General features: G+C 42.8%; 1 protein-coding gene across 3 annotated transcripts in view; it reads left to right on the forward strand.

Moving 5' to 3' along the window:
* The window catches only part of CRACD (capping protein inhibiting regulator of actin dynamics), a 109,521-nt gene that overhangs the window by 64,869 nt on the left and 20,027 nt on the right, over window positions 1-24,625 (forward strand). For all 3 annotated transcript variants that reach the window (XM_081924328.1, XM_081924329.1, XM_081924327.1), the window contains 4 exons: window positions 924-1,089; window positions 8,568-8,703; window positions 16,199-16,363; window positions 22,107-22,175. In XM_081924328.1, the coding sequence (XP_081780454.1) occupies window positions 8,584-8,703; window positions 16,199-16,363; window positions 22,107-22,175 (354 nt within the window). In that variant the 5' untranslated portion in view covers window positions 924-1,089; window positions 8,568-8,583. The remainder of the gene's footprint in view (window positions 1-923; window positions 1,090-8,567; window positions 8,704-16,198; window positions 16,364-22,106; window positions 22,176-24,625) is intronic.

Here is a 24,625-nt window from a genome sequence, read left to right on the forward strand (position 1 = left end):
CTGACTGATATCACTATTTAAATATTAAGAACAATGAGCCTTGTGGCAGCTTCCAGACTGACAAATTTATCATGGCATAAGCTTTCACGGACTGCATTCCATTTCGGCAGACGCAATGCTGTGTCTGTGAATCCACACAATGGATTTTTATCAAACCACAGGTGTTAATTGTCTTGCCAATGCCAGGATGTCTGTGTTCTAATTACTGTTTTTCTGTGATGGGCCATTGTTAATAAGGTTACGGTCACAGCCTGTACTTTTCTGAATTTAATTTCCTTCTGACCTTGCTGTTTAGCCCTTCCCCCAATGTATATATGCACCTGCAACTCAGGATGAAATGGCCTTTAGTTGACAAAACCTAACGCACTAGCCTACTAAGATGCCACAATACTTTTCTTGTTTTTGCTGCAAGAGACTAATATGGCTACCCCTCTGGAAATTTAAATAATAAATTAGTTGCAACTCCCCCTTCCACACTCTGATGCTTAGTATCTGTTGCAGGTAATATTCCTTCAACAACAAAAATAATAATTCTGCTATCAAATCCACAGTGTTGCAGCATACTGGTTGGTGCATATAATCCTGTTTTTCCCCCTTCTAAATATTAGTCTGGTCCTGACACCCAAGTGTGAATCTTTAAAACTTGAGGGCAGATATTTTAATGCTTTCCATTTTGCTTTTGCAGTGCAGGGCCTTCGGTTTTAATGCCTCCAGTCTTGTTTTTGATATATAGCGCCTTTCTCAGCGTTACGTGGAAGGCACACATTTAAATTCCAAGCACAACGTTTGCTTAGACTTTTGACTGCTCTTTGGCCTCATTCTTCCTTGGCAAGTGCTTAACTAACTGCCTTTCCGTTCACCCAAGGGTGCTCCGAGGTGCAGTGTTGATAAGCTCCTGTGTACATTTGTCTCGTTCTCTGCAGACAAGAAAAAAGCCAGCAAATTCCAGCCTTTTAAGAAGTTTTTTGGTAGGAGGAAAAAACGGGAGGCGACCCCAGACCAAGAGGACACCAAGCTGAAACCAAGCAGTTCCTTTGGAAATGTCTGCAATGGACTGTCTTCTGACGAAGAGACAAACAGTGGTCTGAGGTAATGAAACTTGTGTATTTTGCCATTGCTGATGCACCTTTTGTCCTCAGCCTGCCTGGAAGAAAAATGGCAGCTATACTGAGAATTCTTATGTGAATCAAACATGACCATTTTGCATTTTGTCAGCTATTACTTCAGTGCTGTTCTTTTGAAGTAAGTGCTTCTGTAATTTGATGACTCCCAAGGGACTGACTTCAGGATTGCAGCTTTTGCATCCCTGTATGCTAAACACTGAATATTAAAATGTGTTTGTTAAAATATTACTATAAAGTTAACTGGCAGCCCTATAGCTATATAGGTGTGTTACAAAAGATAAACTTGGAGATAACTCCTCTCCCTCTACACTCACAGCAGGCACTTCATGCATGAAACCATTTAGACATTTATACACTGTCTTAAATAAATACATAAATGTTCAGAACTTGCATGAGGAGAGAAATTGTAAGTAATGATGGGTGAGTTTCTCCCCTTACTCTTGCTCAATTTGAAATGAGCTCAGGTAGAACAATTTATTCCCCTCCCTGAAATGGGAAGGAAATCATTCTGTTTTCAAACTCATTCTGAATCTCAGCTCCTTTGCACCTCAGATGTGCAGCAGAATAGGCTTCTTCTGTTGCCACCTTCCTCTATTAGATATGGAAGGATCAGTACATTTTGGTTCTCTTGGGTTCTATTTTTCCCCAGTCTTAAATGCAATTCTCAACATTTCTGCAGCAATTTGTGATTATTTTTTTTATTTGAAAAGTCCTCATGAAAATTATTCAGCATTTTAGCGTGAACCCCCCCCCATAAACACATTTTAGCATGTTCTTTAGGCTAATGTAGACATTCTTGCAAGCAATGTAAGCCTAATACAATGCATTTTTGTATAATATTTTCACTGATATATTCATTTAAATGCACATTTCCCCCCAATATATTCATTCTTCTCAGCATTTGGTTGGATAACTGCACTGCAAAATCTGGACAAGTGTGAATTTCAAAGGGTGCCTGAGTTTCTGTTCTCATATTGTTTAGGAAAGTGTCGATTTGATTTGGGTTTGAAAGCAAACTGAAACGATTTTCTCCCCCCTATTCTCTGCCACAGCCCACTTCACTTTCTCATTTGTCCACAGGGTCAGCGGTGGTGGACAGAGCATCAGTTTAGCAATGTTTAAGTACTAGGAACCTGAACTTTCCAGGTCTCCTGACATTCCTAGTGTGGTGTCAAACATAATGGGAACTGCCCTTCCAAGGGTTCCTGGAACATTGGGTCTTACAGAACCCTTTCCAGTTCCTGATGCCACCAACATCAAATAAATTCAGATGGTATAAAGAAGTAGGTTGAGAAGGCTGAGAAAGTGGCTTAACTGAGCAGGCCCAAACTTCGGAGGATCTGGGGTCTGAATTGGGAATTAATGCAGTGGTTTCCATACTGAGGAATGTTTGTTTCACATCTCTTAGTTACAGAGGATTTAGGCATGTAAATTTAGACATTCATTTTTTATTATTATTAAAAGCAAGGGTACGTGATGCTTAACTTTGAAGTGACTGGCTGCCAAATCTGCTTGTGGGAACTCGGCTTGATACATCCACCATGTTGACTGGGAACCATACAAAGCCTATTGAGTCTGTGAATTCAAAATTAATAATCTAATATTAAGCCTAATATTGTACATGCTATTTATCTGGAGCTGCACATTTCCCCTTTCCTGCCTTTCTTCTCATTATATAGTTCTATTATTTGTCACAATTGTATTCTGTATTTCTGAGTGCAGCATGTCTGAAACGTACCTCTCTTTATGTTCCCAGCCATCCTGTGAGATAGGTTAGGGAGAATAACTTTACACTTGACCACCAAATGAGGCTCATGGCTGAGAGGGATTCACATTCAGATCTATGCAGTCCAAGTCTAATACTCTATTCCAATGACAAGGAGGCTGTGGCCCTCCCTGATGTTATTGGACGCCACGTCCATCAGCCCCAGCCATCATGATCAAGGATGATAGAAGTCGGAGTCCAACAACATCTGGAAGATGTTCTCCATCATGGCTCTAACCAGTTATATCTCATAGGGGTTGGACATATCTGCAATAATCCAGATATGAGCTGACTCCAATCTTGCCACTGAAAATACAAAAGAGATTTTAAACACATTTTTTTCTGCAGGCAAGTATCTTATTTTCTCACAGCTAGCATTTCTGGAAGGCGCTGATGCAGAATGTATGATATCATTAAAAAGTTACAGCCTTTTTTTATTATAACATAAGATTTTGCATAAGGAAGGATATTTCCAACTGTGAAATTGGGTTGCATAAACTATTCCTCATCCCACAGCATGTTTGTAAAGGTTGAAGCTGCAATAAACAATCTCCAGCTGCTCTCTTGATCACTGATGCTGGGAAGTGATTCACCAGTTAGGCCAAGGTAGTCAATGAAGGAACCAGCAAACGCGTAGCTCAAATACTACAAGCATAGAAAATGGTGAAATTACAGGTGCCGCTTAACATGATTGAGAGTACATTTTGGTGTATTTTTGTGGCCTCTCAAACTTTTTTTTTTTTGCCTGTTTGCTTCATGCAATGAGACTAATATATGAGATACATATGAGAGATATTGCCAGACTTCATTTCCTGTTTATTTCTTGGAGTGCTTACTTCTTCCCTTTAGCATCTTGCATTACATCGTTCTCGTGGTAGTTAAGCCTCTTGCAGATAGTGCATGTTTCGGTTCTGATGTGCATTGCGGGCCCAAGGCACAGTGGAGCCGTAGCTGGTGAGCCCCAGACTGCAATAAACACAGGACAAGCATTGGGGATTTATACAAGCCCAAACCGTATTGATTTCACAAGTTTTGGTGCAAGCATTGGGTGTGTATCGTGAATCAACCAACCCAACTTCTGGTTGATTATCTTGCCAAGGCATAACGGATCACCCTATGGAACGCACCAAATCAGGGTGACCCTGCCCGAGATCACCTGTCAGGCCCCTTCTGGGCATGTGAACAGAAGCACCTCCACCCTGGATGCTTTCAATGGGATACCCTGATTCCCTGGACTGTCAGGATTCCAACTGTGCCGTCTAACCAGACTCAAGGATCCAACCCTAAGCCTTATCCGCCACTCGAGTTGGACCCTCCAATCTCTAACTGAGAGAAATGCCAGGACACAGCTTACGTTTATGTCCAGAGAGCAGACAAGAGTGAAGCCGGGGGCAAGGGTTGCACTCAGTCCACTCACCAAGCCACACCCCCAAGCTCACCCGCGATTGGCTAGAATTGTGGGCGAGCTCTCAGAAATCATTGGGGTTCATAGGTGGAGGAAATGGCGTCCTCCCCTGGTTGCTCTGATTTTGGGTGGACGTTTGTTGTCACGACTCAGGCTGAACTGCAACTGCCGCCACCCCACAGACAGAGGCAAGCGGCTATTCCACCACAGTAATTCACAGTCAAATTTCTGATAAAAACACCAATGTGAGCTCAGCCTTGGATGCAGTGATCATAAGTATCTGAAGAGTCACTCGCATGTATCATGGCAACTGTTGTCATAGTATTATCATGCCGTTTTAGTAAAAGGATTGTTCAGTGCACAGTAGGACCTTGCTCCAAGCAATGCTTTATTCATTGCCAGGATTTTTTTTTAAAAAAACCCAAACCCTAATAATTTGGCACCCCAAAAGTGATATTATTTGGAATTATTTTCTCTGGAGGGGGTAAAAACAAGAAGGCATATGGGTGCGAGCACACTGCAGAATGTTACTCTCATTCTTTTTCATTTTCTTGTTGCTATTTGCGAATGCCTCAATAAGGGAGTGGGAGGCAGGTTTCTACACTCCTAAAAATATGTGGCAGCTTGAGGTTTCCAAAAGATGATAATGGTCTTAGAATTGTGCAGGAGCACAGCAAGGATGCAATATAGATAAATCACTATACTTGGAAATATATTCTTGTCACTGTAGGTGAACCATAAACATAGTTGCATATAGAAATACCCGCCAGGATATGTAGCGGATATAGCCATAAAGTATCATAAGAGGAAAGGACACAATTATAGAATCGTTGAAAGATTAAAGATGGAATTATCTAGAATGGACTGGAGAATGAAGTATGTAGAAGAGCAAATGATTTATTTATTTTTTGAATTGTCATCTTCTCTCAACTGGACACAAACAAACCACTGGGCTCAAAAAGTTCTTTCCCCATTTCATGTTGAGTTCTTTAGGTTTTTATTTGAGCAGTTTTTGTTTTCTGTATTTTATTAATAGTTTGTAAGCCACTTTGAGTCTTATTTTATAAAGACCGACGGGTTACACATTTTAAAATAAATATTTATAACATTGGCCACCTGTGTATAGTATCATTGGTTGTTCAGAGATATAATACTCGCCAGACATTACCCCATGTAGTTTAAAAACTCATTAGGCACTGCTGCCACCAGAGTTACCTGCTGGAATGGCGCCACAGATCTCTAATTAAACCGATAAAGTGAATTTTCCTATAACTGTACTTCTGGCCTCTAATAGTGCTCCTTATTTTATGTAATACTTCCACACTAGATCAGTGTAGTAGGGTTGCAGGCAGTGGGTCAGATGTTGATGTGTTTTCTTTAGAAATAGATCAGGAAGCGCCACTATGAAGTCTATAATTGGAACTTGTGATCCAGATAAGTCACTTGTGGAACTGTGCACACACAACCAGGATTTTCTTTGACATCTTCACCGCTGCAAGAAAGGCAGCCAAAAAGGCAAGCCGCTTTTAAGTCAAATAGCGGATTGACTATTTAGCTGTTTGAAGAACTGTGGAGAAAATTTCAAAGAAAGTTCTGGCACTGTCAGGCAATTCTCCACACACAGCTTTTTTTGGGGGGGTGGGAAGTAGGATGAAAGCTTATGCCTTAAAAAACTAGTTAGTCTTTAAGGTGCCGCAATATTCTTTGTTGTTCCTGCTGCAACAGACTGTCATGGCTACCCCTCGGGAATCTGATACGATATTAATAAATTATGTCTAAATTATTGTCCCATCTGTTTTCAAATTGAGATTCTTTAGATGAAGATAAGGTTTCTAAAACGAAGTCCTCTTCTACATGCATGTATAGTGCAATATGTACTAAAATACCGTATTTTTTGCTCTATAAGACTCACTTTTTCCCTACTAAAAAGTAAGGGGAAATGTGTGTGCATCTTATGGAGCGAATGCAGGCTGCGCAGCTATCCCAGAAGCCAGAACAGCAAGAGGGATCGCTGCTTTCGCTGCGCAGCAATCCCTCTTGCTGTTCTGGCTTTTGGGATTCAGAATTTTTTTTTTCTTGTTTTCCTTCTCCAAAAACTAGGTGGGTCTTGTGGTCTGGTGCATCTTATGGAGCGAAAAATACGGTACATTGTGTTGTCTTTATTGACAGATAGCATTTTATTCCCTTGTGTCTTGAATTCTCTGCAACTCTGAGTTATTCTCAACACTGGGTATGATCCTAGTGAAGTTGAGCACTTTTAAGGCTTGTTGATTCTAGTGGCAGAACCTCCCCTGCTGAAATCAGTAAGACATCAACATGTTTTACATTGGCTTGATTATGCTCAATGACTGGTAGACTTCAGCAGTAAACAATTATTTAGTGTCTCAAGCAGAAACTGTCAAGCCTTATGAAGGTGTCCAGTGCTTCTTGTTACTCTCAAAAATTGTGATAACATGATGTGCTGAACTATTTTAAAGCTTACTAGCCAAGTCCAGCTCAAGAGAGTTCTTAACTCTGCGGACGTGGCCTCTGTCTGGTACAACTAGATGCATTTTATATTATATATAATGCCTTGCTTCAAAATTTATATTTATTTGATTTATATTTAGGGGGGAAATGATTCAGTCAATTTGCATTTGTTCCAAAGGATCTTATTAATGGTTTACTAAGTTTTCAAAGACAAAAGCTTTTCATATCGTAATTATATAACAGCAAGAAGAAATTTTCATCTCTCCTATAACTAGGAATTGGAAAGCCTTTGAAATCTTCATTCCCGTTGACTTTTGCTCTGTTTTGCTTCATAATTTCATTTCAAGGAAATCAAGCATTCAAAATACAAATGGTAAATTGTCCTTGATTATATATATTTTACCACTCATGTGGATTAATGTGTGACTAGTGGTGCAGGACAACATATGGCTGATTCATACATCCTATATACAGTCTCTTTGGGAATAAGCGGAGCCACTGTCGGCTGATGGGTGTCTGCTCAGCTGCCATGATTTCAGCAATGTCAGTAGATTGAACAATTCCACTGCCAGCACAGGCACTGTGAGTGTAGAGGCATTGGACCATATTAACAGTCCATAAACTGATATTAGAATGAGTATACAATGGCATATGGAATGGATTTTGAGTTATCAAAGTCCAAATTAAAACTTTTTCATTCAAGAAAATGCCGCACTGATAGACTTTTTATATTGGACAAAACAAATTCAGGATTGACCTGAGCTTATTTATTAGTCTCTGTATTTGAAACTGAAGTCATAACTAACTGATATTCATCAATTTCAGTGGGTCTGCTCTGAGTATGATCTAGTAAGATACCATCACGTGTGCCTAAAAACAAGTATGTTCCTTGTAAGAGCTTGTATATTTTTTGTGCCATGATTTGTATACTGCAGACATATATCATGCTCATTGGCCTTTTCCATATTCACCAAATGGTACTTGTGGAAAATGTAAGCTGTGGAAGAAAAGTTGTGAATAGAATGCAAATTAAATATTTTACTTCCCACCTTGAACCTTCAAAACCAGTTAGGACACGGTATTTAAGTATACCTTCACTAAGAAACCAGAGGCCTTCCTTCTGGGTATTGTCGGCCAGAAGGTGCTAAAGAAGGACAGAACATTCTTTATGTATGCAACAACGGCAGCAAGGATACTTATCGCTAAGAACTGGAAAACTCAAGATCTACCCACACTGGAAGAATGGCAGATGCAACTGATGGACTATATGCAACTGGCGGAGATGACTGGCAGAATTCGAGACCTGGGAGAAGAAAGGATTGAAGAAGATTGGAAGAAATTTAAGATTTATCTACAAAAATATTGTGATTTAGTGGAATGTTAAGAAGGATGCTTGGTTATAAATAATTGGCCATCACTAAACTGGATCGGAATTTGATGATAAGTGAGATTAAGAGAAACAAAAATTTGTTGGAGAATTGTTACATTATATTTAAATGAGTGATTACAAAATTGCAAATAAGATGATAATTTGCTTGAAAAAATTTATTAACGATGTAAGTGGGAGCGGGAGACGTGAGGAAGTCCAAAGAAGTTATGAAACTTTGTTAAAACAAAGCAATGCTGTTTATTATCTTTGTATTTCTTTTATAAAAACCCCCAATAAATATTTTATAAAAAAACAAAACAAAACCAGTTAGGACACGGTTTTAAATACATACATACATTAATTTGGGGAAGCAGTGCAATGAGAAATGGCAGAGATGCTTTTACAAAATAAAATCCTCTATGTGTTGTGTTTCAGGTCTTCCAATCATAGTATGGGAACACGGGCTTTTTCCCATGAGAGTATTTTTATACCTGATGGGCGAACAGAGAGTGAAGAGTCTCTTCAAGCAATGTCACAAGAAAACATCCTAGGCAAAGTCAAAACCCTTCAGGTAAGAATTAGAAAGCGACATGACTACAGGTGTTGCAGTTCAAACTCTTTTAATTTTTCTTGTTTCATCATCTTTCCTTCCTTCTGCTGACCCTATTGCTATGCAAAATGTCACATGGTTAGGAAAGTGGGTTCATTCTAAGTGTGTGTATTTGCGATTTACAGTTTCTGGCAGCGTTCTCCATAACCCTACTGCAGCATGAAGGCCACACATAAAATTAGGTGAAGCTCTGGTCTCATGTTCAAATACTGTTGTTTGTGCTACATGAGGTCTGCACAACTTAGAACCCACTAAACTGAACACATTCAGAAGTTAAATCTCGATCAAATCAGGATTGAATAATTAACAGTTATCTGACGTAATGACAAAATATAAACCAACACGCAAGATAGCCTTAAAATGCACTCCCATCTCCAGAGGACGAAGGATCAGTTAGGGAGATAGGAAGACTTTTTATTTTACTTCTTTAAAAAAAAGATTGATTAACCTTCCCGATTTAAGGTATATGTCTTTGAAACCACCTGTTGGCAGTCCAGGGCAAGCAGTAAAAAAGGCTTGTCACGCATCTGTCAAGTCCCAATGCATGGGGTGGTGATGAGTTCCATCCAGTCACAAGCTGTCAGTTAACTAAGAAAAACTTGATAAAAATCAGCACAAGCAAATGGAAAAGCTTTCCCTGGGCTGTAGGTTTGTGTGTGTGTGTCTGAATGTGAAAATCTCCCTGAAAGTAGAAAACTCCTCCCTGATATGCTCTGCAGGGTTTGCAGTGAGAAGGAGATAAGCAGGCAAAAGTCTGTTCTGCTGGTGGATAGGGCCACAGGAAGGAAACCAGGTCAGAAGGGGGCCACAGTTGGAACGAGGTTGGGAAACACTGATTTAGAACATGCAGGTTTAGTGCTTGGTTTCCGGTTCTCAGGAGATATTGAAAGAGAACTGACAGAAATTTATTAATGAGAACATTTAATAGGACCTCATAGAAGAAAGTTCCCCCAAGAGCTTGGCTAAATGCAAGTATTAAGACAACTGTAGGTCCCACCAGCAAGGTCCTTATTGCTAATACAGTGGTACCTCGGGTTACATACGCTTCAGGTTACAGACTCTGCTAACCCAGAAATATTGCTTCAGGTTAAGAACTTTGCTTCAGGATGAGAACAGAAATCGTGCTCCGGCTGCGCGGCAGCAGGGGGAGGCCCCATTAGCTAAAGTGGTGCTTCAGGTTAAGAACAGTTTCAGGTTAAGTATGGACCTCCGGAACGAATTAAGTACTTAACCCGAGGTACCACTGTATATGTCCGTCAGAACAAAATACATGATAAAATCAAATAAAAATACCATACATAGAGGCATTTTGTTATTTCACTTCAAACACTTGCTGATTACAAAATGTCCCCCCCACTAGTGCATTGCAGATGAACACATACAGCTTCCTTTGACACATAACATTTCTATCAGTAGCTCCATTCATAAGCCTTTATCAATATTTGCAGCAGCTTGTGGATGGGGAGACAGCACAATACCCATGCTATAAGAAGGCATCTTTATTTAGAGGTGCAGGTCAGCCTGTCAGAAAAGACATAGGATGGGTAAGATAGCATTGTAGATATAAAAGATGACAAATGGATCTTCCAAAGGCTCATAGTCTGAAAGTTATGAAGGAACAGCAAGAAGCAAACTGCACAGGTAGAAATGTTGTAGGCTTGATGTTCCAAATGTTAGAAGGATAAAGGAAGAATAAGAGACAGGGGGTTAAATGAGCCTCTTTTATGAGCCGGAATTTAAGGAATCGGTGGAAGAGAACAAAGGCATGGTTAATGGATACATATGAGCCTCAGAGTGTAATAATGAGGCAGCAAGATAATAGTTCTTCATAAGCACAAGTAATTTGATGTCCATTTGAACATCAGTGCCTTATGTGAAATAGGACAGAAGAATTATGTGAAATCTCTAGCAGAGTCTGTGCCCTTGGGTGCCTAAAGATTTCCTTCGGTAGGGAAACTGGGCTGCATTCTCTCGGGTACCGTCAACAGCGGCTAGTTCCCTTGCGGATTTTCCCATCCTTTGGGGAAGTTGGAGCTGTTCACACATTACGCTGCACACAGGCACAGACATTTGTGTGGTGAATTTGAAAGCCAACACCTGGATTGAACTCAGTAATCTGGAGTACAGATTGGGTGCATGCATGTTGGAGCGGTCAGGATCACTGTGTTGTGGATATTTCAGCCAGCAGATGACACAGAATCGTAGAATCGTAGACCAACCCCCTGCAATGCAGGAATCTCAACTAAAGTATCCATGACAGGTGGCCAACCAACCTCTGCTTTAAAACCTCCAAGGAAGGAGAGTCCACCACCTTCCGAAGGAGTCCACTGTCAAACAGCTCATACTGTCAGAAAGTTCTTCCTGAGGTTTAGTTGGAATCTCCATCCTTGTAACTTGAATCCATTGGTTTGAGTTTTTCTCCTGAGCAGGAGAAAACAAGCTTGTTCCCTCTTCCATGTGACAGCCTTTGAGATATTTGAAGATGGCGCTTGCCCCCCTCGCCCCACGCATGTTCACAAAAAATACTTCTTGGGCGGGGTTAAAAAGTGGGGCTGAATGGTGATTAAATACAGAATCTAGAGCCCATGAATAAGATAAAATCTAAAATGCTATTCAAATAAATTTCTTGCTCATGGTAGTGTTGATTTTTGTGCATTGCTTGTGCAACATTCTACTACTTTATCTAAAAAGGTTTTTTTTTTTAAATTGAGTCTTCTGATCTTTCTGAGCTTAATTTGAATGGTTGATTTGTTTCTTCTGAGATACAATATGAAACCTTGACCAAAGCCACACAGCAAATGAGTCATAGTTCTGTTTCATATACAGTAGATATCCATCTTCTTTAATATATTTTATCTCTCCCCTGTTGGAAAGAATACCTCTATTTTGAAAATGTCTGTCTGGATTTGACAATCTCATATTTATATAAAAAAAATCAGCATGTATCCTTTTCTTTGAGCGTGCATTTCCTGTAGATTTTCACACATTGGATGACAGGCAGAGAGACAAAATCTTGTGGTAAATTTCCCTGTAATTTACAAAATAAAAATAATTAACAGTCTCCTCTCTGCTAGCTGAGTATGATTCATCCAGCTATTTCAAGAAAGAAAGGATAAATTTTCCATTTGCCTGTTCCAAATACCTTTTAAAGAGTTTACTTTCCACATGAAATGTATGTCCAATTATTCAGCCCTTTGGTGCCAATCAGAGAAGTGCTACCTTTCTTCAAAGAGGGGTGGGGCGGGGCAGGGAGGATAGCTGAACATTTCGGTGTACAATGGCAGTTAGGCCAGTGAGTTGCAAGTGTCAGTTGACGCTTACAGATACGTCTGTAGATAGAATCCACTGGTTGGCATCTGTCTTGGGTAGTGCTTTTTGGGGGGGGGGGCGCATACCCCTAAACATTTTGTGAATCTTTGTACTTTTGTCTATTTACTGTATGTACCATATTTTTCGCTCTATAGGATGCATCCGACCATAGGACGCACCTTGTTTTAGAGGGGAAGAACAAGAAAAAAAATATAGCCCCCTCTCTGCTCAGCGCCCCTTCAGCAAAGTTGCAGGAGGAACGGAGCCCCTTCCATTTCTCCTCCTGCTTCGCTGAAGGGGCGCTTTGCAGCTCTCCCTCTCTGCTAAAGCAAGGAGAGTGAAAAATATGGTATTTCCCCCCCCAATTTGAACTATAAATCAGTGGTTTTCTTGAGTCAAAATGAGAGTATCCCTAAACATTTTGAAAGAAAAAAAGCACTGGTCTTAAGTCATTTTATAGCACAATTGCTGCTAGACCAAATATGTGGCAGAAAAAGGAGTGAAGCTCCTGAGGGGAAAATATATTCACAAGCAGCGGAGGCATTCCATCATTAAGTTACAGTGCCTGCTGTGGCTGTAGAGGCTGATATGGGAGAGACAAGTTTTGTTGCAGTCATGGCAGATGCAGGCATACTGTGGCATTTCGTCTTTCTTCGCTCCTCCAAGCAGTCATTCCTACTCTGGAATCCACTAATCCACACATTATTTATAGCAGAAGTAAGGAAATAAGTGTTGAAGCCCACTCACGCACTATATTTGTTCCTGTGTAACATATTATTCAGTTCTAAAGACTTTGCTAGGTCTAATAATAATAATAATTTTATTATTAATACCTTGCCCCATCTAGCTGGGTTTCCCCAGCCTTCAGATGTCTTCTAAAAGTTATATAGTTCTTAAGCTCCTTGACATCTGAAGGGAGGGCATTCCACAGGGTGGGTGCCACTACCGGGAAGGCCTTCTGCCTGGTTCCCTGTAACTTCGCTTCTTGCAGTGAGGGAACCAGCAGAAGACCCTCAGAGCTGGACGATGGGGGTGGAGAAGCTCCTTCAGGTATACTGGGCTGAGGCCATTTAGGGCTTTTAAAGCAGTGAGCGAAGAATTAAATGGAACACTCCTGAACAGTTTAGCCAATAAGGGAAAAAGGAAAGGAGAGCTGGTGCTGGGGTGGGGGCAGGATATAACTAAAGGTTGATAACAAGGAGTATAGCTTTAGGATATACCTAAAGATTGCTAAGCAAGGGCCCTACTTGTATGATACCTGAAGTATAGTGAGCACCACGTATTGGTTGAATCTGATTATTTTTATTCCAGCTTTTCATTATGCTTCTTTCAACCCTGAGCTGATGGGTGCATAACCCAATAACCACGGATACACTTATTGAGTTTGAGACAACCTTCATAGCTGGTTTTTCCATGCCTGTGAAAGGGAGCTGGACAACTTGATCTTGCTTTTCATTGGGGAAAATATTTTCAGTGCAATCCTATGTTTACTGAGGAAAAAGTCTCATAATGTTCAATGGAGTTTACCCTCAGTAAGTGCAACCACAGAAAAAAATTCCAGGGTAGGAACGAAGTGAAGTGGGAGAGCAGACTATTTTCTCCCCGCCTACAAAAAAAGAGAGAGAATTGCCTGCATGTTTTGCCTCACATCGCAGGTTCTACAAAAGATAGTAGCTTTCTTTTTATAAGAAATAAATCTGGGAATCTGGCCATTATGATTCATGGAGGCAGGGACACACACACACTGGCCCTTTACTCAGGTCAGTGTGTCTGGCTGTTAATCAGAAGGTTGGTGTTTTGAGCCCACCCAGGACCGGCTGTGGACAAGATTTCTTCATTGCAGAGGGTTGGACTAGATGACCCTCGGGGTCCCTTCCACCTCTACAGTTCTATGATTCTGTGACTCCCCGAAGTATACAAACTTACCAGGGAGTAAGAAGGGCTGACTTCAGTTTATTAAAAGCAGCTGAATGTAAATAATATATTAATTAATTTAATAAATTATATTTCTTAGTAGTTGTTTCCCAAGCCGTAATGATTTTTATTGATGATGGAGCTCTTCCAGAGCTTGAGAGTATATTTTCCCCTTCAGGAGCTTCACTCCTTTGTCTGCCACATATTTGGTCTAGCGGCTATTGTGCTATAAAATGACTGCTGCTGTTATAAGAAGGGGGAAGGTTTTCTCATCGTTTTCTATTTCGTAAACGATAGTGCTCTTAAGATACAAATTATCACCTCTCCTCACCCCCACCCACTCCCTAAAGGAAAACAGATATACATTTTTTTAAAAAAAACAAAACAACAACCCAATAATAAACAGTAATTATGAAAGAACAAGGAAATACACTTTCAGCATGTACCTTTCTTATGACATCCATATTTTGCTGCTTTAGGATGAGTGAGAGATACAAAGATAAAATGGTTCCTGGGTTGGAAATCCGAATGCATCTTCTCTTTCTTTAGCTGATTATTCTGCTTGAAAGTTCACCTGCACAAAAGTTCCACTGAAATGAATGGGACCTGCGAAAGAGCGCTAGCCATGAATTCAACTCCATGGGTCAGATCTGTCTTTCTGTGATCTGTGCAAAATCTCCTGAGAAATTTTATGAATCTTTCTGAAACACGTCCAGAATTTCTGAGATTTTCCCCTGAAGCAGGGACCACCAAATTTGCTTGGACGTTTGTTTTTAGCAAACTCCAGAACTCCCCTAAGCAAGTCCCCAAGCATTCGTTTGACATGTTTGCAGGCTCCCCATAAGTATCTTGTTGGACATGGTGAAAGCAGAATACTGAAGTAGATGGACCTTTGATTTGAAGCAGCAGATATCATCTTAAGATTCTAAATTCCTCAGATTCCCTCAAATCCACTTTGAATTTCACTTTTAGGTGAGTTTTTGTTGGCAACGTTAGTGTGTCTCCCATTCTGCTGCCCATAGGCTGTCACCTAAGGTTGTTGACTTACAATGCTTCATGTTTAGGGCTGCCTATTTATCACTTTTTGTTGTGGAATGGAATCTTAGAAGCATAGATACAGTCAGAACCAATTTTTACCCATAAATTATTTGTGGGTTAGGGTCTTGTTTCTCCCCCACCCCCATTGTTGGGAGCTTGTTATTGATGGTTTTAGGGCCTTTGAGTAGGGTTTCTTCAGTACTGCACCCTCGTGAAGATTGTCTATTTTAAAATCTGAAACCTGGAGGCATTTGGATTTTGTGGAAACCTAGACTCAGAAGAACAGGAGCTACTTCTGTGGAGAAATAGGATGCTCTATGGTTCCAAATTGGGAATTGGTTGACATAAAAGATGGAAATATTGGCACAAATCAAGATGTGCTAAGTGTTAGTATTTCACACCTCTGATGCTGCAGATGAGATTGGTGTAAATCACATGCCTGTCTGGGAAGAGTGTAGGAACAGAAGACAAGTCTTATCTCTTCCACTTTATGTACTATTGCACTGTACTTTTGCTCTTACTTGTTCCTGTTTCCTCTCTTGGAGCTGGAGAGAGAAGACGCCATGACTCCTTTGTCCATTGAGTAGGGTTTCTTCAGTACTGCACCCTCATCAAGATTGTTTGGTTTTAAATCTGAAAACTGGAGGCACTTGGATTTTGTGGAAATTTAATCTCAGAAGAGCCACTTCTATGGTTAAAAACAAACAACTGGTTCCAGCCATTGGGAATTGGTCGGCATAAAAGTTGGAAGTATTGGCACAAATCAAGATGCACTAAGGGCAGCCTGTGATCTGTTGTTCTAATACAGTTACTAATGACCGCTCCCCGCTTAAAACGGGGGGCGCCCTTTGCGTGGACGCGCACAGCCCCTAGATCTGGAGCGGCTCCAACAGCATAGGCTTGGCTTTGCCTTCCCTCAGGTGGGATACCTGGAGGTCTCCGCCTACCTCAGTCAGTTGTCCAATCCCACCTGGGGAAAGCCAAGGAGACCAGGCCAGGGTCTAGATGTGCTAAGTGCAGCCTGTGATCTGTTGTTCTAATACAGTTACTAAAATTAACTGCCTTCTCTTTCATCTGATAATGCTGAATATTATGGGCCCCATCACTGTTGGAGAGGAATTAACTGTGTAGGAGAGGGTATGAACAGCTATGTTTTTCCTTTCTAATATGCAGGGTGTTGTTGTTTTTCCCCCAGCAACAGTTGGCCAAGAATATTAAATTTGGCCAACCTTCACAAGTGACTGTTTCAGTGAAGACAGTTGGGGAAGCAAACGCTAGTTTGGAAGCAGATGTGTTACTCAGCAGCCCAATGGAGACGGCTGCACAGCAGGACATGGTCCTTCCAGAGAGCAATAATAAAGTAAGTCCTTGATACGTTACTTTGGGGAAATGTCAAATGCAGTTGCCTGCTGCTGGCGGTGGTGAGTTTGTACTTTTGCATACTGGGTGCGCGTTTGGGGGGACTAATTTCAAGAAGCTGCAGAATAATCAAGCATGATGCAATGTGGCTGTTGAATGCAGCACACATGACTTCATTCACTCCAGGTACAGCTGTATGTTCACAAGTTCAATGTTCATGCAAGTCATGAAGCTTGATCTGAGAACCTTACATATTTGTCCAGTCTAGAGTCACTTTCCTGATGTGAAAAACAACAACACAACAGACAATGGAAGACAGTATCTATATAGAGAATGTCCCATATTTTTCACTCTATAGGACGCACCCGACCATAGGATTCACCTAGTTTTAGAGGGGGAGAACAAGAAAAAAAATCTCTCCCTCTCTGCGAAGCGGCAGGAGAAACGGAGCCCCTTCCATTTCTCTTCCCGCTTCGCTGAAGGGGCGCTGCGCAGAGAGGGAAAGCTGCGCAGCGCCTCTCCAGCGAAGCGAAGCCAGGAGAGCAAGAGGGATCGGTGCGTACCAACCCCTCTCGCTCTCCAGGCTTCAGCGAAAGCAACACGAAGCCTCCAGAGCGCTGCGCTCCAGAGGTTTCAGGCAGCTATCCCTGAAGCCAGGAGAGTCTTGCTCTCCTGGCTTCAGCAAAAGCAACCCGAAGCTTGGAGAGCAAGAGGGGTTGGTGCGCACCTACCCCTCTTGCTCTCCAGGCTTCAGAGAAAGCAAAGCGAAGCCTCTGGAATGCGGCGGGAGCGCTCCCGCTGCACTTCGGAGGTTTCGTGTTGGTTTTGTGTTGCTTTCGCTGAAGCCATGGAGCCTGCATTCGCTCCATAAGATGCACACATATTTCCCCTTAATTTTTGGAGGGGGAAAGGTGCGTCTTATGTAGCGAAAAATACGGCACATACGTTTTCACATTTCATTACCCATGATTAGTTTTGTGAATTGGCATTTTTATTTGCTTCATGACTGTGCGTTATCCCATACTGTGTGCATGTCAAGGTCAAGACTTGTCCATGACCTTCCAGCTCTATTATACCTTTCGGCTAAGTGCTGGTGATAATGTTGGCATTACTTGCACTGTAGCCCACATGAACTGGCCCCTCTCACCTATTCACAGCATTTTGGGTAAGGTGAGCAAGCTGAAATCTTGTGCTTAGCTCGTTGCAAATTGCACTCCTCGATATCTCAGCACTAGGAGTCATGTGTGATTCTCTCTCACCCAGCACAGATCCAGTCATTTTGGAGCCTGACAGCGCCAGCCCCTGGGAACAGGACACCTTTCTCTGGCAGTTAGTGTAGGATCCATCAGAATCAATTTGAGGAGGGCTCAAATTTCCTTCTGTGTTTGTCTCCTTACCAAGTATCGAGGGAAAAATGATGGATGCCACTCCTGGGTGCCAGAGGAAGCAGAACATATCCAAGCAATATTCCTCAGACCACAATGCGAGCTCATCCTAGGGGTGGGGAAATGTGTCAATTTTAGTTTCTCTCATGTTTCCAGTTTTCAGTTCTCTACACTTCCACATCACTTTGCACATTAAAAAAATAAATCCTAATCCTGAAAATTCACCAGCCTTTTAGTGCAAATTGTTCCCAATATACACACTTTAATGCAATTTTGCCTAATAGACACATTTTTGAAACACAATTTATCCTATAACGTATTTTTTATGTTATTCACACAAAATGCATTTCTGTGCACACTTTACTGCAGTATATGTATTTTTGTACACATTGCATGGTTGAAGAACTGCTTTGCAAAATTCAGAAAAGTTCAAATTTTGAAGAGTGGCTGTCTTTCAGTTAGTGAATTGTTTCAAAAAGTGCAAATGATATAGATTTGCCTTTAAATGCATCCCTGGCTGAGTCACATAATTTCTTAGAGCTTGTTTGTATGTAGTATAAATTCAAGCACAACAAATCCTAAAGAGGTTTTGTTTTTAAAGAGCTGCTTACTGGGAATTGAGGTAAACAGGCACATTTTCTTGCAGGAAAGAAATACAATTGTTAAAGGAATTCATGGAAAAAACAAAGAAAATACAGTCCCCACCAATTTCAGCATTCAGGGAGTTAAAAGCCTGCAATGTGGAGACTTATTTATAAAACCACAAGTGTCAACCACCTTGAACTTAAGAGATAAATTGTTTGCTTTGCAGGCTTTCAGGGACACACATGAATTATAAGCGATAGAACCCTGTGTCTTAGGGCAGCTGGGAAATGGAAACCTTTATTCAAGGATATGTAGAGCATATTCCGGAGGCTTGTCTCTCTTTTTTTATTATTGGTTTTAATTCATTTTGCTACATCAAACATTACAACAAACGAAGAAAACAAACATAACACATACACACAAAAAAGAAATACCGTATTTTTCGCACCATAGGACGCACTTTTTCCCCTCCAAAAATGAAGGGGAAATGTGTGTGCGTCCTATGGTGCGAATGCAGGCTTTCGCTGAAGCCTGGAGAGTGAGAGGGGTCGGTGCGCACCGACCCCTCACGCTCTCCAGGCTTCGCGGACCTCTTCGCAAGGAGCGGGAGCACTCCGGCTCCTTGCGGAGAGTTGCCAGCATGCCGAAGCCTGCGCGCGCTGAGCTCAGCGCGCCCAGGCTTCGCGGACCTCTCCGCAAGGAGCCGGAGCGCTCCGGCTCCTTGCGGGGAGTTGCCAGCATGGCGAAGCCTGCGCGCGCTGAGCTCAGCGCGCCCAGGCTTCGCGGACCTCTCCGCAAGGAGCCGGAGCGCTCCGGCTCCTTGCGGGGAGTTGCCAGCATGCCGAAGCCTGCGCGCGCTGAGCTCAGCGCGCCCAGGCTTCGCGGACCTCTCCGCAAGGAGCCGGAGCGCTCCGGCTCCTTGCGGGGAGTTGCCAGCATGGCGAAGCCTGCGCGCGCTGAGCTCAGCGCGCCCAGGCTTCGCGGACCTCTCCGCAAGGAGCCGGAGCGCTCCGGCTCCTTGCGGGGAGTTGCCAGCATGCCGAAGCCTGCGCGCGCTGAGCTCAGCGCGCCCAGGCTTCGCGGACCTCTCCGCAAGGAGCCGGAGCGCTCCGGCTCCTTGCGGGGAGTTGCCAGCATGGCGAAGCCTGCGCGCGCTGAGCTCAGCGCGCCCAGGCTTCGCGGACCTCTCCGCAAGGAGCCGGAGCGCTCCGGCTCCTTGCGGGGAGTTGCCAGCATGGCGAAGCCTGCGCGCGCTGAGCTCAGCGCGCCCAGGCTTCGCGGACCTCTCCGCAAGGAGCCGGAGCGCTCCGGCTCCTTGCGGGGAGTTGCCAGCATGGCGAAGCCTGCGCGCGCTGAGCTCAGCGCGCCCAGGCTTCGCGGACCTCTCCGCAAGGAGCCGGAGCGCTCCGGCTCCTTGCGGGGAGTTGCCAGCATGCCGAAGCCTGCGCGCGCTGAGCTCAGCGCGCCCAGGCTTCGCGGACCTCTCCGCAAGGAGCCGGAGCGCTCCGGCTCCTTGCGGGGAGTTGCCAGCATGCCGAAGCCTGCGCGCGCTGAGCTCAGCGCGCCCAGGCTTCGCGGACCTCTCCGCAAGGAGCCGGAGCGCTCCGGCTCCTTGCGGGGAGTTGCCAGCATGGCGAAGCCTGCGCGCGCTGAGCTCAGCGCGCCCAGGCTTCGCGGACCTCTCCGCAAGGAGCCGGAGCGCTCCCACGGCTTGCAGAGAGCTGCCTGTTTGCGGGCTGGGGTCGGGGGAAGCTCGAGCTTCCCCCGCCCCAGCCCCGCGCCTGGGGGGGGGGAAATAATTTTTTTCCCTTTATTTCCCCCCCCAAAAATGGGTGCGCCCTATGGTCCGGTGCGCCCTATGGTGCGAAAAATACGGTACATAAAAAAGAGAAATAATAATAAAGAAAACAAAAGAAAAAAAATCTCTTAACATAAGGCACCAACAAATTAACTTACATTAACTAAAGAACACATAACACTGATTGACTTCCCTCCATCTCGGTTTCAGAATATATTATATGATTCTTTATCTGCAGTTTATTTTCCTCAAATAACTCTTTACATCACAAGTGTTACGTCACACCTACTGTGATTTTTAGATTTTTTACCTCTGTTTCCATGTATGTCATAAATTTATTCCATTCTTTATTAAACTTTATGTCTTTTTGATTTCTTATTTTCTGTGTCATTTTTGCCAGTTCTAAATAATCAAATAGTTTGAATTGCCACTCATTTATAGTTGGGATTTTTTATGTCTTCCAATTCTGCGCTATTAGAGTTCTGTCAGCCACTGTCGCGTACTGAAAGAGTATTTGATCTTCCTTTTTGATTTCCTCTCCAAATATCCCCAGCATAAAGGCTTCGGGTATTTTTATAAAAGTATATTTGAGAATTTTTTTTAGTTCATTGTAAATAGATTCCCATAATTTTTTGATAGGCTCACACAACCACCACATATGATAGAAATTGCCCTCCTTGATCTTACACTTCCAACATAATTTATCACCAGTTTTATATATTTTTTCCAATTTTACGGGCGTTACGTACCACCTGTACATCATTTTATACATATTTTCCCTGAGTGTTGTGCATGCCGAGAATCTCATACCTTTATTCCATAATGCCTTCCATTTGTCAAACTCTATGTTATGTCCGAAGTCCATTGCCCATCTCACCATTACCTCCTTTACTTCTTCATTCTTGGTGTCCCATTCAAGTAACAGGCTATACATTTTCGATTAAAAAAAAAATAAAAAATTATTGGAACAGAAGACCCCTTGGTGGCTATCGCCAATTGATATCCTGACAATAAAAAAAACAAACAACGAAGGAGAAAGGTGGACCTATGAAGACTTGCTAGTAAAAACAGAGACCAGTTGGAGGATTAGGCCTTATGAAGAAATAAAGAACAAATTGACAGGATGGATCCAATTTCACCATATTAATTCTATATGGACTGAAGATAAAAAGAATGGGATAAGTGAGAAAAAATCTAGATTCCAGATTGAAATACTAGAAAGTAAAACAAAACTCCGGAGGCTTGTCTCGACACTGGGTGTTGCACATTGCACAAGTCTCTCTTAGGGGGACTTGAAAGCGTGCATCATCTTTAGCTCAGTGGAACAGACTTCGAAATTGTGAAGTACATACATAAATTTTCTTCTAGGTGGATCTTTGTTGTGCTGCTGTCTGTAAGAAACTCTAAAAAAACAAGTACATTCACTGAGGCTTTATTGCTTTGAAGGTCAATGTAAACTAGAGTTGAATGCTCCAAGGCAGCTTCATATTTTATATGGCAAGCACAGCTGTTGTTGTTGTTGTTGTTAATTTCATTTCTATCACATCTTTCCTCAAAGGAATCAAGAATAGCAGTCTTAACCCACTTCTGTACATGTGTGTGAACTGTTTCTCTATCAGATAAGTGTCCACAGGTTTTTAAAGGCATGAGTATGAAATCTCACATGCGTTTTCCACTGAACGCACTGGCATAACACTTGTAAGCAGGCAACAATGTGTGCTGTATAAATTGTGGGTCTGCCCTCAGTTCCCATGGCACCATATTTTCCCAGGGCAGAATGCAACACTATTTGAAATATTTTTTACTAATATCCTCTCCCAGACCAAAGTTCTGAGAGTAGTGAAGCTAACCAGAGGGTCCCTCTACTGAACAGAGGAGTCTGAGGAGATGGAGGGGGATCGTTAAGGTATTTCTACCAGTTCTGTAATGGTAGTCCATAGTTGTGATATTTGGCAAACATAATCTTATTTTTCCAGTCAGGTGCCACACCCGATTCATTAAGCCCAGCAAGTTTGCGTGGAACAAGGCAGGAAGTGGAAGATAAGGTAATAGTCATGCATTTGTTTCAAGGACCTCTATAGCCATTACATTTAAGGTTCCACCATAGGACCTATTTATTGAGCATTTGTCCTGGTCTGCTTACATGGCGGTTATATTATACCTGGTCTTCACTGAGCATTCGTTCTGATTTGCTTGCATTGTGTTTACAAGTCTTCCTGTTAGTCATTTGCACATCCTTTTTTCCTGTCCTTTTCCAAACTGCAAACAGTCCCCTTCTTTTTAAAAGTGGATTTATTGCACTAGGGCAATAGAGCCCTTTAAGCTGGTTTAATTGCACAAACCCAGCATTTCAGTTTATGCTTGAATCACCCCAGCAAAATACCGACAGTCTGGAGGCGCTCTTACATTTCTACGTTACAATTTTAAAAGCACAACTGGAAATTTCTAAGCATGTAACCCCAAGCCATAAAATGTGAATATGGGACTCAAACATCATGTGATGATGGTAGATCTGTATCTTTAAGCCGAATCTGTGCTAGTCATATAGTAAGCAGGCAGTGGGGCCTCAGTTTGAAGATGGTGCTCAGCCTTTCCCCTGCTTATAATTTAACCTTCCCTCAATCTCTTTTCCAACATCACTTTCCCATCTGCTGGACTTCAGTGCGGCTGGAAACGGGTTGTGGGACAGTTTCACTTTTGAGGGATGCAGGTGGCGCTGTGGGTTAAACCACAGAGCCTAGGACTTGCCGATCAGAAGGTAGGCGGTTCGAATCCCCATGACGGGGTGAGCTCCCGTTGCTCGGTCCCTGTTCCTGCCAACCTAGTAGTTTGAAAGCACATCAAAGTGCAAGTAGATAAATAGGTACCGCTCTGGCGGGAAGGTAAACGGCATTTCCATGCGCTGCTCTGGTTCGCCAGAAGCAGCTTAGTCATGCTGGCCACATGACCCGGAAGCTGTGCGCCGGCTCCCTCGGCCAATAAAGCGAGATGAGCGCCGCAACCCCAGAGTCGGTCACGACTGGACCTAATGGTCAAGGGTCCCTTTACCTTTACTTTATATACACTAAGGGCAAATCTGGATTTGCATGTTTCCACTTGTAGTCGGAACCTAACAAACAGGTATTTGACAATATTAGGCATCCTACTGATACAGTAACCAAAGAGCCAGAATTTGATGACGCCACCAATTGACTTGGACTCAGTGGCAAATCAAGTGTTTGTAATGCTTAAATTGCCCCTTGGTTCTCAGTTTTTTGTGTGCTTCCTTTACTTCTCATTTCATTGAGTGCCCCTTTCAAAAAGGACCAGTTGCTTTGCTGCTCCCGGACCCTACATGTGATTCCAGGCCCACTGTGAGCTCTTTGCCAGTGCCCCCCCTCTCTCACTTGCCTGGCTTCCCTTTGTCTGCATATACAGTGGTACCTTGGTTTACAACCATAATCCATTTTGGAGGTCTGTTTGTAAACCAAAATAGGTTGTAACCCAAGGAGCACTTTTGCCAATGGGGCCTCCAAAAAAAAATTGTTCGTAAACAAACAAAAAAAAGGGTTATAATCTTAAAAAAGGTTTCAAACCGGGACACTTCAGGGTTTGACGTGTTTGTAATCCAAAATGTATGCAAACCAAGACATATGCAAACCAAGGTACTACTGTAGTGTTCAAGCCGTTATGCTGCCTTAGGAAGGTGGTTACTATGGAAGAGGCTCCTGGCCTCCCCAAGATATTTTGGCCATACTACTAGCCAGTGGCATAGCAGTTGCCCTGTGCGCAAAACTGTTAGGGGTGCAAAATTTCAGTACCCAAACAGCTGTGCATTTCTGTCGATGGGCTCCATTGAAAGTAGCTTTTTCCACACGGACCAGGAGGTGATCTCTCCCTACAACACAACAACTCTCTGTGGCTGTGATCTCCTGGGTGACACGGATGCCATTAAGCAGTTGAATGTGCATGCCATTTTCTGCCAGCCCTGTGTGGCCCCGATCACTGGCAACCCACGCTACGCCACTGCCAATGGCTATGTGAGCACATCCTCTGTATGTACACTCTACCAAAGGCAGCAGAATAGTATGGGCAGGAGGAACTACATGGGCAGGAAGGGAATCTGCTGATTCGAAAGAAGTCCCAGAATGTAGAGGATATAAAGAGCAGGGAATCCAGAGACAAGAGTCACATCCACACCATACATTTAAAGCTCACAGTCCTGTTCCACCCCCCCCCAAGAATCCTGGGAACTGTGGTTCGCTCCACAATTCCCAGCACCCTTAACAAACTACAGTTCCAATTATTCTTTGAGGAAAGCCACGTGCTTTAAATGTATGGTTCAGATGTGACCAGGGTGTCTTAAGGAAAAGGACATCGGAATAAAATGATTCTGCCAGGTGTGGCTTCTCCTCTCACTACACATCGCTGTGATGGGGAAATCTGTACCTGATGAAATTCTCCCTTCCATGCAACACTTAAAGGCTCAGGTTTTTGCAGGGTCTATATCTGGCAA

This window comes from Podarcis melisellensis (genome assembly GCF_964234715.1).
Source record: "Podarcis melisellensis genome assembly, chromosome: 9".
NCBI lineage: Eukaryota > Metazoa > Chordata > Lepidosauria > Squamata > Lacertidae > Podarcis > Podarcis melisellensis.